At 40.6% G+C, this 15457-nt stretch overlaps 1 protein-coding gene across 1 annotated transcript; it reads right to left on the bottom strand.

Moving 5' to 3' along the window:
• Positions 1-5953: 5953 nt before the first annotated feature.
• Positions 5954-11182, bottom strand: LOC129244172 (uncharacterized). The gene is made up of 3 exons (XM_054881787.1): positions 7311-11182; positions 7183-7262; positions 5954-6585 (listed from the first exon to the last, which is right to left on the bottom strand). The coding sequence occupies exons 1-3, from the start codon at positions 11180-11182 to the stop codon at positions 5954-5956; spliced, it is 4584 nt and encodes a 1527-aa protein (XP_054737762.1).
• Positions 11183-15457: the final 4275 nt, after the last annotated feature.

Genomic DNA, 15457 nt, shown 5'->3' on the forward strand with positions numbered 1-15457 from the left:
CCTGGTAGTGTAACCATTTAAACGGCAGACTTGACTAGTCTTGACGACAAGAGAGTTATACCATACTCTAGCCTTTAGTATAAACCAACTTCTTTTTGGATACTCTAAATCTGGAAATCTGGTGCCGGGCATTGATTTGGAAGTCCGGTGTCTAACATAACTTGCCACTATTTTGCGGCGGCACTCTCTCTCATTTTGTGCGAGAGTGCGTACAGGAACTAGTTTCAATACTTGGCAGTATTGACAATCCTTGGGCTGATGAACAGCTGATAGTCGAGATGGCGAACTACTAGAAATGAGGCACCAAAAATAACTAACGAAAACAATTCGTTTTTAGGTTAATGGAAACATTTTCCGATTTAAATATTTATAATTATTTTTTTTTTAATGTAGTGTGCTTTTTATGAAACCACTGTCAAATTCAATCACACTTTGCTGAACACATTTTGTATGCATGCGATTCTACCGAAAACTGAGTGTTGGTTTATGTATTGTTTTTTTGTTTTTATTATCGAAGGAGGAATCTGTCATAGATACCGTCACATAGACGGCATACACGATTCATACTGCTTGCTAAAGGTACCACGGCCAGTCAGTAATTATCTTACTGTGCTGAACTTGCAAACGTCCATTTCTCTTCATTACTCTCCCTGAGGTACTGCTTCAATGTGTTACTTCGCAGGGCTTGTTAGCTATATAGCTTCATCAATATCTATCCGCTATGACCTCTGGCCTGCTAAATATATCTTAGCTCTCTTTGAGTTCTTGTAACGAATGTAGCTTTTTCCTCCCGTTTTTATTGCGATTCCATCATATAACATTTGAAAATCTACTTTCTGCCGTGGATAGTAAAAAAGGACTTCTTCCGAGTCTTCTTGAAAGTTGGTGCACACAGGGCATTAAGGGCTATCCTCGTGTCCAAACTTATACAGGTATTTTCTAAAGCCTCCGTGTCCAGAAAGGAACTGTGTCAAGTGATGGGCTGCATTACTAAAACTACGGTTGAGCCATAGTCGGAGGTGTTCCAGCGGTCTTGCCACCTTGTTAGTGAAACAATTCTTTCCTCTTCTCTCATCGTTTTTTTTTATTTATTTCGGCATCAGCAGCACATCTGTCGTAGACTCTTTTCAACTCGCACGCGAGTATATTCGCTGGTGTCATACCCACTATGGCAAAGGCCGCTCAGTTTCGCCGCATTTGCCCAGACTGAGGCATTATATATTTAAAAGGACTGAAGTAGCTACGTTCGCCAGCAATTTTCGCCTAGTTGACTTTGGGCCATCTATGTTAGGTAAGGCCTTAAGAGTGCTGTTTGTATGTTCGCCATTATCTCTATCGCGTAGTCAATATGAGTCTTAAAATTGAATATGCAGTCAATCATAGGTATTTCAGTACGGGAGAGCAAAACTCCCTGTGTTTATCATCGGAGGGCGACGCAGGTGCGAGGTTTAACATGTGGGGCCTCCACGGTCGCTCCGATATTTTATTTTTTTAAAGAAAAAGAAGCATGTTATTATCCAGCTGTTATCATCTTTTATTAATATTTAGATGTATGTATTAATATTAGACAATATAAGATGATACGGAATTATGTATGTATTAAATTATACAATATGTGAGAATCCGGAACTACAATTACCTCTGTCGGCTGACACGTCCTGATCCTTGCTGTAATAAAATCGGTGTGAAATTGAAATTTAAAATTAAGGCAAAAGTAACCAGTAAACGTTTTAATTGCTCGGAGGGGAAATTCCAAGGTTAGCGGCCTTAACGTTGCAGCGACTGGAACAGGTGGTTTGCAACAGTCGGAACGGTAGGCGCAGTTAACATTAGGGTGGCTAAACATTTATTAGACTTTAGGGTATGGCCTAAACACCCTGTACATATTTTATGTTTTAAAAACGTAGATAAGGGAATTGAATATGAATTTGAGCTGTTTTACAAACATACTTTTTTTAATCATTTTTAAGTTATACAAAATTAAAGGTGGTCCTCGTTAATCGTTATTATTCTTTTTATACTGCTTCAACTTATTCTGCAATTATGTTGACAGCGTTCTGACAAGAAATAAAGTTTCGCATCCTGTCATTCATGGTCGTTATTCAGATGACAACAAAGTAAAATATGCGGAAAATGTGTTGAGTTTTTCGTAAATCAACAATAATATCCCAGTAACAATCCCTATGACGTAAACAAGTAAGCAGATTCCTTTAAAATTACCGGTTACCTTTAAAATTACCGGTCTGATGTCGACCACACCTATACATTCTATACATCGTGCCTGCAAAGTATGTGGGAGATTCGAACTAAACGTCGAACTTCTGAATACACGCACAAAATGAAACAAAATGAAGCAACTGCCAGTAAATGGAAAATACAACCGATTTTGAGAGATCTTTTAGCAGCTCGGATGCTTTTCAGTTAGCGAGAAAATTTCGTAACTTCTCTGTCTTGCAAGTTCGGTTAATTTGTTGGTTAACTTTTCGAAATTTTTTTATGAAGGCGGGAAATTTGATTTATAAAATTTTGGTTAGGGCAAAATTACTCGAAAAGCATTGTAGACATTAAAAAAAATGACCGTGTATCCACTTTTCAGCGCCAGTGTATTTTTTGAAATTTCGTCATTTTTGAAATTTGATCCTTCAGCATATTATGTTGTTGTTGCTGTTGTAACAGCATAAACTTTCTCCAAAAAACGTTTGGGGAATGCTGCAGGTGTGACAGCCCTTGACCGAAAATAAGTCCAGATCGTTCCGGTAGCATAGAACCGACTCTCTGTCTTTTAGACCTCTGAAAGAAATCTTGGATTGATAGTTCCCAATGGATTATTTATACCAAGTACTTCACTCGCGTATCTCCGCTTTTTCCTTGTTCACTCCTCTCGGGAGGGTAGGGCCTCGAGAAGACTTGTCTTACGTTTGTTTCGTTAATCTATTTGATTTCTGACAGGGTGGGTGTTTAGCCTGTCGCATATCTCCATAATCGCGTGTTATTTATTTCAAAAGCGATAACTTCTAACATTTTGTATAACAGATTGTTCCAAAGTAGTGCCAATTTTTGGATCCGCCGCTGGAGATATTACCCTTGCACTACACAAATATTTTGCTGAAAAAGAGTTATTTGTAAAAGAGTGATTTTTTTGATCCCCCTTTTCAATGTTCTGCATACGCCACTTTGTTTGCTTAAATGGATAAATGAATGACATTTAATTAACTACACTGATCAACAGCAATCAATACATAAGTGCCAAACCAATCAATCGGAAAATTGAGTGGCGGCGGCGACCTTGTGCTGAAATGAAAATATTTTGATTTCCAATCGTTGTTATTCGTTTATTTACAATGCAACAGCCAATCAATCAATCAAGCTGGTTAGTGATTTGATCGCGACAGAGCGCTGGCGCACGAGTGAATTCATAAATAAATACTCTATTACTATTAATTTATTATGTATGCATGCTTTTGAGGAAAAATTAGCATACTCGTTTATGTCTAGAGCGCAAACCGCCAAACAAAAGTGAGCTTTAAAGAGACAAAAGTTGAATAACCGCGTTATAATTAATTTAACCAGCGAATAAGAAGACGGAGTATGAGTATTGAAAGAGGATAATACTCATATACTCGTGTATGTAGTGAGAATTGAAGAAAAAACTCAGTTCCACAGACAACCAGTAGCGCTGAAATGCCATTAAATATAATTAACGAAACAACTGCAACAATGAACTCCTATTGAACAGCAGCTGGTGATCAAATTTATGAAAAACATAAAGCGAAGAAGAAACAAAATCACACTATTGGCGTGCAACAACACTTCAGATGAACGGACGGCTATCAATTGTGGGGTAGCGCGATCGCCAGCGCGTAATATCACAAAATATCAACGAAGAAAAATTAAGACACGCATAATAGCTTATTTACCAGCGACAATGGCTTTGTGTAGAATTGCCGACAAGCCAGCAGCAGCAGCAACAACAACAACAACAACAAGCTTAAGATAAACGTACATTGCGTACAAGAGGCGCATTATTATTAGCCAAGCGCAGTGAAGCTGAAGCCAAAGCCAAGCGAAGTAAAGTAATCACTCTGTGGCCTATAGATGAGAGTAGAGATCGCGATCATCAACAAAGCACCGGCGAACAATCAATCTACGTAAAACAAACGATCAATTGCGTGTAGATCTATGTGCACACATACACCGAGAGTGTGTATTCAGACTTAAATCGGCTTCCCCAGCCACTTTAGCCCGCATATTAAAGCCGTCAAAATGCTATTATAAACGATCATCAATTGACGATGCTGATCGACGCTGATCGACGCCGCAGCACAAAAACACTTAAGAGTGTAGTGGGGCGCAAAGGTGCGCGAGGGAGGCAAGCATGGTGAACATGAGTTAAAGAAAGAAAGATGGAGTAGAAGGCGCAGGCAGGCAATGCAGCTGAGACGCAAAGCCACAATTCCAAGCTGGGCAATCAAGTTGTCGGGCATTGATTTTTTTGTTTTCGTTCGCCCAGCATAACTTGACTGCGGTAACGTAAATTGAACCAGTTCCTGTGCACGTATGCGCACATATGTATACATGTACATATATATACTATATGTACGCTTACGTTTGTGCTTGTATGAATTTGAGCGGTGATGAACGCCAATTCAACGCGCTGCGCCGTTCATTATGCGATCAATGTTGATCATTTCATCCTGCGGCTGTTGACAGCCCACCGCGCGGACATGACATGCGAGTCGGGTACAAGCAATGTATGGACATACATAGGCACATATATGGATACTAACATATATGAATGCATGCATGCATATGAAAACAAAGCAAAACAAAGGGTTAAGAATGAGCACCCAAAATAAAGTTGATACAAAAAAAAACCCCAAACGTATGAAGCAAACATGGCGCATGCTTACATATTATATAAGTTTGTGTGTGCCGCAGCCGCCCTGAGCATTGTGGCAATCAATGCAAGCCAAAACTTTAACTTCAACTTCAACAACCACAACATCATTAGTTATAGCGGCATTGCTTCGAACGGTTGTGGCAACATGATGGCGCAGTAATGCATGTGTACCTGTTTCTTATGTGTTTTTGTTTTTGTTGCTGCTGTTATAATTTACCTCAAAGTAAGAACGAAGAAGCTGCGCGGCATAATTACCCAACCGCGATCAACCGATCAACGCGTCCACTGCCGCATGCTTGCATCGTTTTTAATGTTCTTAACCGAACTGCTTGCTACGTTGCTGCTCATTTCCTCAAACTCTGTTCTCATTTTGGTTTGTTTGTTTTCTACTTTTCTACCTGATGACGCGGATCGCTTAGAGAAATAAAACACAACCTTTTCGTTTAATAGATTCTTATATTATAATTTAACACTAAGCGCGGTTGCCTTTATATACATTATCTAAAGCGGTAAGTTATGCGGTAAAAACTTAAGCGGTAAAATATGCGGTAATTGCGAGATGAATAATAAGCAGTAAATAAATTCTAAGTTCAAAGACCTAATTAAACAGCAATATGTACCTACGCACGTACATACGTGTAAGAAAAGGATATGCGGTAATTGCGGGACGAATAACAGTAGCAGTAAATAAACTCTAAGTTCAAAGACCTAATCAAACAGCAATATGTACCTACGCACGTACATACGTGTAAGAAAAGGATATGCGGTAATTGCGGGATGAATAACAAAGCAGTAAATAAACTCTAAGTTCAAAGACCTCTAATGCACGTACATATGTACGTGTAAGAACAAAGGATATAGCATAAAATAGAATAACAAAAGCGATCGTTTACATTGCTGACATTAACCCTTAAGTAATATTATAAAAAATTAAAACTTAAATTAAATGCATAGACGGACTCAACATACCGCCGCCCTTGAATTATCTCAATAAGTTCAATATAGAAAATTACAAATTATAGGAAAGAAAAAATATGAAAAGCTTAATAATATTCATGATGAATTGGTAGTTTCTTCGTGAAATAAGTCTCCTTTCGTTGGTAGAGGGCAGAGCTTTACTATGGGCCGAACTAATTCGCCATGCGGAGTTTTCAGCGTAACCACTCTCACGCGTCCATCGGCGCCAGGGTGGCATTTAATAACACGTGCCAGCGTCCACTTCGTCGGAGGGGTAGGTTCGTTGAAGACTGCAACTACATCACCTTCTTCGATGTTGCGTGAAGGGCGAAGCCACTTGGTACGACGTTGCAAGTTGACGAGATATTCGTCTCTCCAACGGCGCCAGAAATGCTGTCTCATGGCAGAGATCGCTTGCCACCGCTGACGCAGGTTTCCACGGAGCCCTTGACCCTCAGGCTCCGGGATAGATTTAAGCGGTTCACCGACAATGAAGTGGCCAGGCGTAAGTACCTCTACATCACCAGCGGCTGCAGAATTGTCACAGAGTGGGCGGGAGTTGACGCAGGCTTCTACTTCTGTTAGCAGTGTGTTGAACTCTTCGTAGGACAGAAGAATTTCGCTCATAACACGTTTCAGATGATATTTTACTCTTTTTATTCCAATCTCCCAATACCCCCCCATATGAGGCGCGGACGGAGGGTTGAAACGCCATTCGATGTTAGAATCTGCAAAAAACGAACGGAGTTTGGTATCAGCCATACACCTTTCAAACGCAATTCGAAGCTCCTTCTCGGCCCCGACGAAATTCGTCCCATTGTCAGAAGAAATGACCTTGCAAAAACCTCTGCGGCTTACAAATCTCTTAAAGGCATTGAGGAAACTCGATGTTGATAGATCTCCAACAAACTCTAAATGCATCGCCCCGGTGCACATGCAAATAAAAGCGCAGATATAACCCTTGGTGGCTTTCGCTCCTCTCCCATGAGTGAATTTGTAAGAATATGGTCCAGCAAAATCGACAGCAGCGTGGATGAAACAGCGTGCGTAGGTGGTGCGGATCGCAGGTAAATCCCCCATTGATTGTGCGGCAAGATTGCGGTTGAGACAGGTGCACCTTACGCATTTGCGGTATGTGCTACGAATTAGGCTGCGGGCGCCAATAACCCAATATCGACGTTGCAGGATGGTTTGCATGATGCGGGGTCCAGCGTGTAGTGTAATTTCGTGAATATCGCGAATGATCAGTTTCGCAAGTGGGCAGTTTTTTGGCAGGATAATCGGATGTCTTACATCAGCAGCTACTTCAGCGTTCTTGATCCTACCTCCTACTCGCAAGACGTTTTTCCCATCGAGATATGGCTGCAATGTCAAAATACTACTCCGAAGCGGAATCGGCTTTCTTCTGTTGCAAAGAGAAATTTCATTAGAAAAATACAGTGATTGTGTATACCTTATCAAGCGTAGTTCAGCTTCGGATAGCTCTTGACAGCAGGGAGGACCGACCCGTTTAGCAGCGTTGATTCGTGTCTTAACACGAGCGTTGACGAAAAACCTTAACACGTAAGCAATGATGCGGCGCAGCTTGGAATACGATGAATATTTCATCAATACCGGCCGGTGGTCATCTGAGCTCGTAGCATGGGCGACGACCTTGCTACGAACGCCCAACTGAGTTGTGTGTTGCGAAGATGATAGCTTCCAGAAATGATCAGGACCTTTTAAGAATTCAGGACCAGACCACCATAGTTTTTGATGCAGTAGTTCGGACGGAGTTACACCTCTAGAAGCGCAATCTGCTGGATTCAGTTCAGAGCGGATATGATTCCAACATTCAGGCGGTAAGACTTCTTGGATGTCAGCAACGCGGTTGGCAACGAAGGTTATCCACTTACTAGGGTGCGCCTGAAGCCATGCCAATGTAATAGTGGAGTCAGTCCAAGCATAGATCGGATAGCGGAGATCACCCCAGCTATGTAACACGCTCCGCGCCAATTTTGCAGCAAGATGTGCAGCGCACAATTCTAAGCGTGGCAGGGTTGTTGTTTTAAGTGGTGCTACCTTAGTCTTCGACGAGATCAGCACAACGGTAATACTGCCGTCGTTGTGTAACGTGCGCGCGTACATTACGGCAGCGTAAGCGCGTTCGGAAGCGTCAGCGAAAATATGTAGCTCAGTGAACGACTCACCTGCTCCTGAGCCAAACCAGCGACTTATCTTCAAACTCGATAGCAGTAGTAGTTCCGAGCGATGTTGTCGCCACTGTACTGCGATGCAGTCTGGAACAACGTCATCCCAACCGACACTCATACGCCAGATCTCCTGAAACCACATCTTTGACCTTATGGTCGCTGGAGCGAGCAGACCCAATGGGTCGAAAAGCGTGCTAGCATCAGACAAGAATGTTCTCTTCGTTAAATTAGTGGGTGGTTGATTCAGCTTAACTGAGAACGTGAAGTAGTCCTCCTCTGTATTCCATATCAGGCCCAAGGCATGGACATCTTTAGTATCGACTAGGTAGTGTGATATATTCTCCGACGCGTTCGAAACATTTTCAGAAAGTTCCGCACAATTAGACGCCCATTTTCGGAGTTCGAAGCCCCCTTCCTTCAGTATTTCGGAGACGTTTCGTTGTAAACTTAGCAGCTCTTCTTTAGAAGACGCACCAGTGAGGAGATCATCCATGTAAAAGTCCTCATGGATGATGGCAGCAGCCTTCGCGCAAATGTGTGAAGAATATTTTGCGGTTTGTTGCAGCGATTTAACGGCTAAGTAGGACGCAGCGGCAACACCATAAGTAACGCGCAACATGCGATAATCTTTTATGGGTAACGTCGGGTCACGACGCCAGACAATGCGTTGTAGATCGAGGTTTTTCGTGGACATGCATATTTGGCGGTACATTTTCGCGATGTCCGCGGTTACTGCGTAGCGATGTGTTCTGAAACGAGTTAGAATTGAATATAAATCTGGTTGCAATTGGGGACCAACAAATAATGCATCGTTCAACGAATTCCCGGTGGTGGTTTTGGCGGACGCATTGAACACGACTCTCAATTTAGTCGTGACGCTTGACTCTTTTACGACGGGGTGATGCGGCATATAAAACGTTTGATCCGTTGGCGGTGGTGCAAGTTCCATGTGCTTCATGTCGATGAGTTCTTGCATGAACTCATTGTAGCGTTGGCGTAGGTCGTCATCTCGCGCTAGTCTTTTTTCGAGGCTTAGTAGATTTCGAACAGCATAACTTCGCGATGCTCCCAAGGGTACGTCAGATTTCAGCGGCAGCTCTACTATAAATCGACCGTCGGGTGACCTTCTGTGCGTTTTTTCGAAAAGCTCTTCACAATAGCGTTCTTCGTAGGTGAGGTGGGCCTTTTTCGGTGCTTCTTCTAACTCCCAAAGTCTAGTGAGTGCTCGATCTAAATGGACTTCACAATGCAGAGACTGTAAGCCGTGCGAAGGGGATTCGGATCCATCGACATTTCCAAACAGCGTCCAACCGAAAACCGTTCGTTGAGCCATGGGCGTACCGGGTGGCCCCTTACGGATCTCCGAGCAGAGGAGCTGTCCCATGACGTCCATTCCGACCAAGATATCGATACGCCCGGGTTTCATGAAGTGCTGATCGGCTAAAAGTAGATCTTGTATGTGCGGCCACGCCGACACCTTCAAGGGCTGTGTTGGCAAATCACTTGTGATTTTAGGCAGAATCAATGCGTCAACAGTAAAGCATTGGGCTGAAAAATGAGAGGATAATGATAGTAATACTTCACCTCTAGAGCGTATCCCTTGGGAGGAACCAATTCCAGAAATCAATATTGCGGACCCTCTTCGCGGTAATCCTAAGCGTTGTACACATGACTCGGTTACGAAGGAAGCATGCGAACCAGAATCAAACAGCAAGCGAGCGGGTTGCCAATGACCAGAGCAATCGCGTACCTTGACCAAGGCGGTTGCCAACAGCACAGTCCTTTCTCTTGGATGAGGCTGGTTGGGATTGGCATTCAAATATGAAGACGTACAGGCAGCAGCGGTGTCTGTGGAAGGACCGTTAGCGGATGAAACGGTTGTGTCCGTTTGATGCATGACGTCTGCGGCAGGGGAGAAAGGCCTAAGAGAAGCGCTGTTAACGAAATGAGAAACGGTTGTAGCGTTAGTTATAGCGGCAGTATTATGCAACAGCGTGTGATGGCGTTGATGGCAAATCCTGCATGCAGATGTGCTGTTACACTTTGCCTTATAATGGCCTGAACTCAAGCAGTTCATACACACGCGCGATTCTCTCACAAATTTCGATTTACCGTTTGCGTCAAGGTCCCGAAATTTTTCACAACTGTATATTTTGTGTGGCCCGTTACAAAATGTACAGCCCGTGCTGTTCTGATCTTGCACTGCGTGAAACACATTCGTAGACTTACACACCGACGCGGTTTTACCCTTAGCTGGCACTAATCCCGTTGACGATGATAGCATTGATAGAGAACGACATCTAACTTCTAAAAACGTGGACAGCTGTTCGAATGACGGAGGCTCATCAGTGACGAGTGATAGCTCCCATTGCTTTCGTGTCTCGAAGTCTAATTTATTGACTAGTTCGTACACTAGCCAATCGTCCCAAAACTCCACTGGACGTCCCAAAGCCTTAAGCTCGCGTATGTGTTGCTGGAAGGCGTCGATCACTCCCTTAATTGCGTCGGCGGTGTCACTAGCTGCCCTCTTTACGTTGGCCATAGCTCTAAAATGTCCTTCAACTATAACGCGCATGACCTTATAACGCGATTTTAGTAGGTCCCAAGCTTCTTCATAGTTGACATCACATATCTTAAACCCACTTATGATTTTTAACGCATCACCCCTTAAACAACTGCGCAGATAGTGCAGTTTTTGCCCATTTGACAGGGCTGCATTACTGTCGACCAAGGTAGAAAACGCGTCGAAAAAACCGATCCACTCCGTGGAGTCCCCAGAGAATTGGGGCAGCTCCATCTTCGGCAGTCGTATTGCTGCAGACACGGGCGTTGTCACGGACGCGGGTTGCGCTTCGGCACGACACTTCTGTACGCGGTTGAAGTTTGCCAAGGCCGTAGAGTACCACGTCTCAGCTTGGATTCGTACACTTTCTTCGATGTCCATATTGTCACTTCCGCACGAAATTTCAACCGCATCTTGAGCGGTATTAAAGCGAGCCCACTGCTCACTGAGCAGTTGCATATAGCTTTTTATGCTTTCTGCATCCATTGTAAACGCATCGTCCGTACTCTTGGCCATATACCGCTTAATGGCGTTAAGCGCAGAGTCGCGTGTTTTCACGGAACTCGACATTTTTTTTTTTTTTTAGTAAATTCGAAGGACGATACGCGCACTGCTATCACGCACAAATCCACGCACTAATTTTTATTGCCTTGATATTCCCTTTTAAGAGATTCTTCACAATCTCAGGACTGCCAATGATGTGCTCCTTACAGAAATTACAACTCACAGAAATTCTGTATTTCTAATTGAATATCTTCAATTTTTTATCGCTTATATAGCTTTATTTTAATTGCATTTAAACCGTGAACCTACGTATTCAAAATTTTGCAATTTTGTTTCCCTTAATCACACTCGCAAATCCTTTTTTTTTGTTCACTGGTTACTTATATATTTTTCGCTCACTGGTTATTTATTATTTAACATTGCATGCACCTTAGCCAAAATCTATTGGCTAAACTTTTAAAATGCGGGCTTGACTATCCGGCTCGAAGGACCAAAATGATGACGCGGATCGCTTAGAGAAATAAAACACAACCTTTTCGTTTAATAGATTCTTATATTATAATTTAACACTAAGCGCGGTTGCCTTTATATACATTATCTAAAGCGGTAAGTTATGCGGTAAAAACTTAAGCGGTAAAATATGCGGTAATTGCGAGATGAATAATAAGCAGTAAATAAATTCTAAGTTCAAAGACCTAATTAAACAGCAATATGTACCTACGCACGTACATACGTGTAAGAAAAGGATATAGCATAAAATAGAATAACAAAAGCGATCGTTTACATTGCTGACATTAACCCTTAAGTAATATTATAAAAAATTAAAACTTAAATTAAATGCATAGACGGACTCAACACTACCATTCTGCTTTTTGGGTGCAACCCTTTTTAAAGCGCTTTATTTGCGGTCTTGATTTAATTTCACTTTTAGATATTTTATTTTAAATTTTGTTGTTGTTTTTTCCTCCTTCGCTGATAACTAACTTTAATGGCTTTCAGCGTAACCGACATTTTGTTGCGGTAAGAGCTGTTGAGACGCGCTTTGGGCCGGTTTGCCTGTTGCGCCTGCTGATCGCTCATTTCCTACCACTCTGTTCTTAATATGTTTTGTTGATTCGATAAGCCACAGCCTGCCCTTCTGCGAACTTATAAAAATGTAAAATTATGTGGGATCCAGTGCTTCTATATGAAGTTGTATGCCGGTGCTGCTCGACGCGGATGTATGCATGGAAGGCTGACTGCTGCTTGCTTTTTTCCTTCATACCGGCAGGATCGTCATTTGGTAGATTATTTTTATTTTGCTACTTCACTATGGCTTTACATTTTTTTAAGTTTTTTCTTTAATTTATTTTATTTATTTCTCGATGCCTGTTTTGCCGTTGATCGCTTTTATTGATCTTTCTACTACTCTTCATTGTTTTCGCCAATCAACGCGTTCATTTGTGTTGTGTTAAATTGACTGCAGCTTTTGCTCTTTGCGCCTATCTGCGCCGCAATTTCATTCGATTCAGTGGCCGATTCATGGTTCCTAATATACAGTGAGTGTTAGTGAAAATCGGATTTGATATTAATATATTGTCCGACATAGCACATCGAATTTTGGAAATTTCAATCAATATCTGAATTTGTTCAAACTCGTGAAATTTTCTAGCAGAGTAACTCACTGCGACGCCGAAGCATCATTTCTAGAATTTTATTGTGGCATACTTGCAGCTTTTTAATATGCTAGAGAAATATATAAAGGATCTTTTAAAAGTGAAGTCTAGATGTTAGTAGTGAATAACTCTTAGACCATACCAAGAGAACAACGCAGCTGAATTATTGAAATTTATTATGAAAACGGTCGATTTTTAAGAACAACATATCGCAAAATTCGTAATGTTTTTGATGCAAATAATCGTTCGAATGAGTCTACCACTCAAATGTTGTTTTAAAAAATTCTTTAATTTCTCACAAGTAATTATTAAAAGCCGTATTTTGAATACTACTAGTGAAATCTGAAAGAATCTAAATTTTGATATGTTTTATTTTGAAACAACAACTATACAAGTTATATTTACAAATAAAAAGACATCAAAATATAATCTTACCTTAAAAAGCAACAAAATAAAAATCTGCCCAGCAGCAAAATATCTTGGAATAACTATTGACGAAAAACTAACACGGAAGCAGCATATCATTAACAAAAGAAATCAAATCAAGAATAAGTACTGGCAATTAAGTTGGCTAATCGGACGAGCATCAAAACTATCACTTTATAATAAGGTGACTATATACAAAACAATTATTACTCCTATCAGGAAATACGGAATAGAAATATGGGGAACGGCTAAAAACACAAATATTCAGCTCATACAGCGAACACAATCCAAAATATTACGAAATATAACAAATGCTGGTTGGTTTATTTCCAATGAAGCCATACATCGTGACTTAAACGTAGACACTATCCAAGAAACAATCACAAAATGTAGCACTAAGCATATACAGCGACTGTCAGTCCACCAAAACGAAGAAATGCGTAAAATAGCACCGGCAGAAAATATCAAACGAAGATTAAAGCGACTCACATCGACTGATTAAACTATAAGATTTACAGTGTAATCACAAAAAACAATAATAATAATAACAGATTCGTCTTACATTGGTAAAAGATCATAATAGACCCTAATTGTACAAAAATTACATATTGTTAATATATAACAGACTGTAATAAATAAAGGGGAGATAATAAAAAAAAAAATCTAGGCGCGCCTTTTAAAGTGCCCTTTACAATAATGGACCGAAATGTGACATTAAAATAACCAGGCTACCCCGTCAATTAATTATAGGGTATAGCATTTCCATAGTTATGATAATATCTAGTAGTCACTGCAAATTTTGAGCTCAAATCACATACAAGAAAAAAGTCCAAAAAAAAGTTGTAAGAAATTTTTATGCAATTTCTTGTGCTTCTTTTTGAAATTTGGACCCCTGATTTATACTGCCTTTGTTAGAATATGAACTATTTACATTTTTATAATAAGTTCATAAAAAGGAAATATAACAAAAAAATATGTAAATAAATGCACGATTTTCAGTAGCACTCACTGTATGTGGTGTTTTTTATCTTTGGCTCGAATTGCTTACTACTCTTATTCTTCCACGAATTACCTTGTTTCATGTGTTACTCTGCATGACCAGTTGAGATCTCATGCTTTTTCGCTTTGGATTTGAATCCATATACTTTTGGCCAGCCAGCTTAAAATGCACTAAAATGCCTTCGACTGAAATTGGACATGATTTTCTTAGATTTTATTCCAATTCAACTTAAGTATTCGATTGGGTTTTTTGTGGCCTCCTGATTCCAATTATTGTATTCTTATGTTAATGCTGATACTGTATTTCTTCATTTTAACTTGGAATGAAAAATTAAAGGGCAGCTGCTAGTTGCATACTCTTGCTTCAAATGAACTCGTTATATTGTTGTTGATTTGCGTTTTGCTTCAGAGCTTGGATTCATGGTGATGGCTTGATTCTCAATGAGTTCATCCGTTTTGAAATTTTTAAATTGATAGGGTAAGGTATTGGATAAGGCAAAACTTGCGGAGTTCTTTGATTTGTTTGAAGTTTTTTTTATCTCATAAAATATCTATAAAGTTGATGCTTTTCCTGGTGAACAGATAGTTTATGAAATAGTGAAGAATTTATGTTAAAAAACAAACCTTAAAAATATCGTTTTTATAGCGCCATACAAGTTGATGATATTTCTGCTTCAAGTGGTATTTAGGAACGAAAACTGCATCCTTTATGAGAACCCTTAATACCAGAAATCATATACGAGTACGAGTTGGTAGCCGAATATCCATGGTGTTAATGTAACCAGTTTTTAAAACTTGGCAAAAGCATCACGGGGCAGTTTTACTGTTATCAATTGACTCGTTTGTAGAGATAATTGCCAGAAGAATGAGTATAATAAATATGCTTTTAGACACCAGTACGTAATATTTCATCATAAAAACTAAAGAATTTTCCAATAACAGGTGTTATCTATCGCTATCGAGAGATGTTTAACGATTTTTTATGGCCGGAATTGGATGGTATTACTACGTGCCACACAAGCAACGAAACCATTGATCTTTTACGGGGAAAGTTTCCGGACCGTGTTATTTCTCGAAGAGGTGATCACAAGAGACCACCGATATTTTGTGATTGACCACTTTGTGACTTTTTTCTTTGGGGCAACGTGAAAGAGAAGGTCTACGCTAACAGCCCAGAGTCGATTCAAGACCTCAAAGATGGAACCTGTGAGGCGATCGAGGACATAGGGCAGCCACTTTGCAATTCGGTTATGGAAAATTT

The sequence above is a fragment of the Anastrepha obliqua genome, chromosome 4, assembly GCF_027943255.1.
Source record: "Anastrepha obliqua isolate idAnaObli1 chromosome 4, idAnaObli1_1.0, whole genome shotgun sequence".
Classification (NCBI taxonomy): Eukaryota; Metazoa; Arthropoda; class Insecta; order Diptera; family Tephritidae; genus Anastrepha; species Anastrepha obliqua.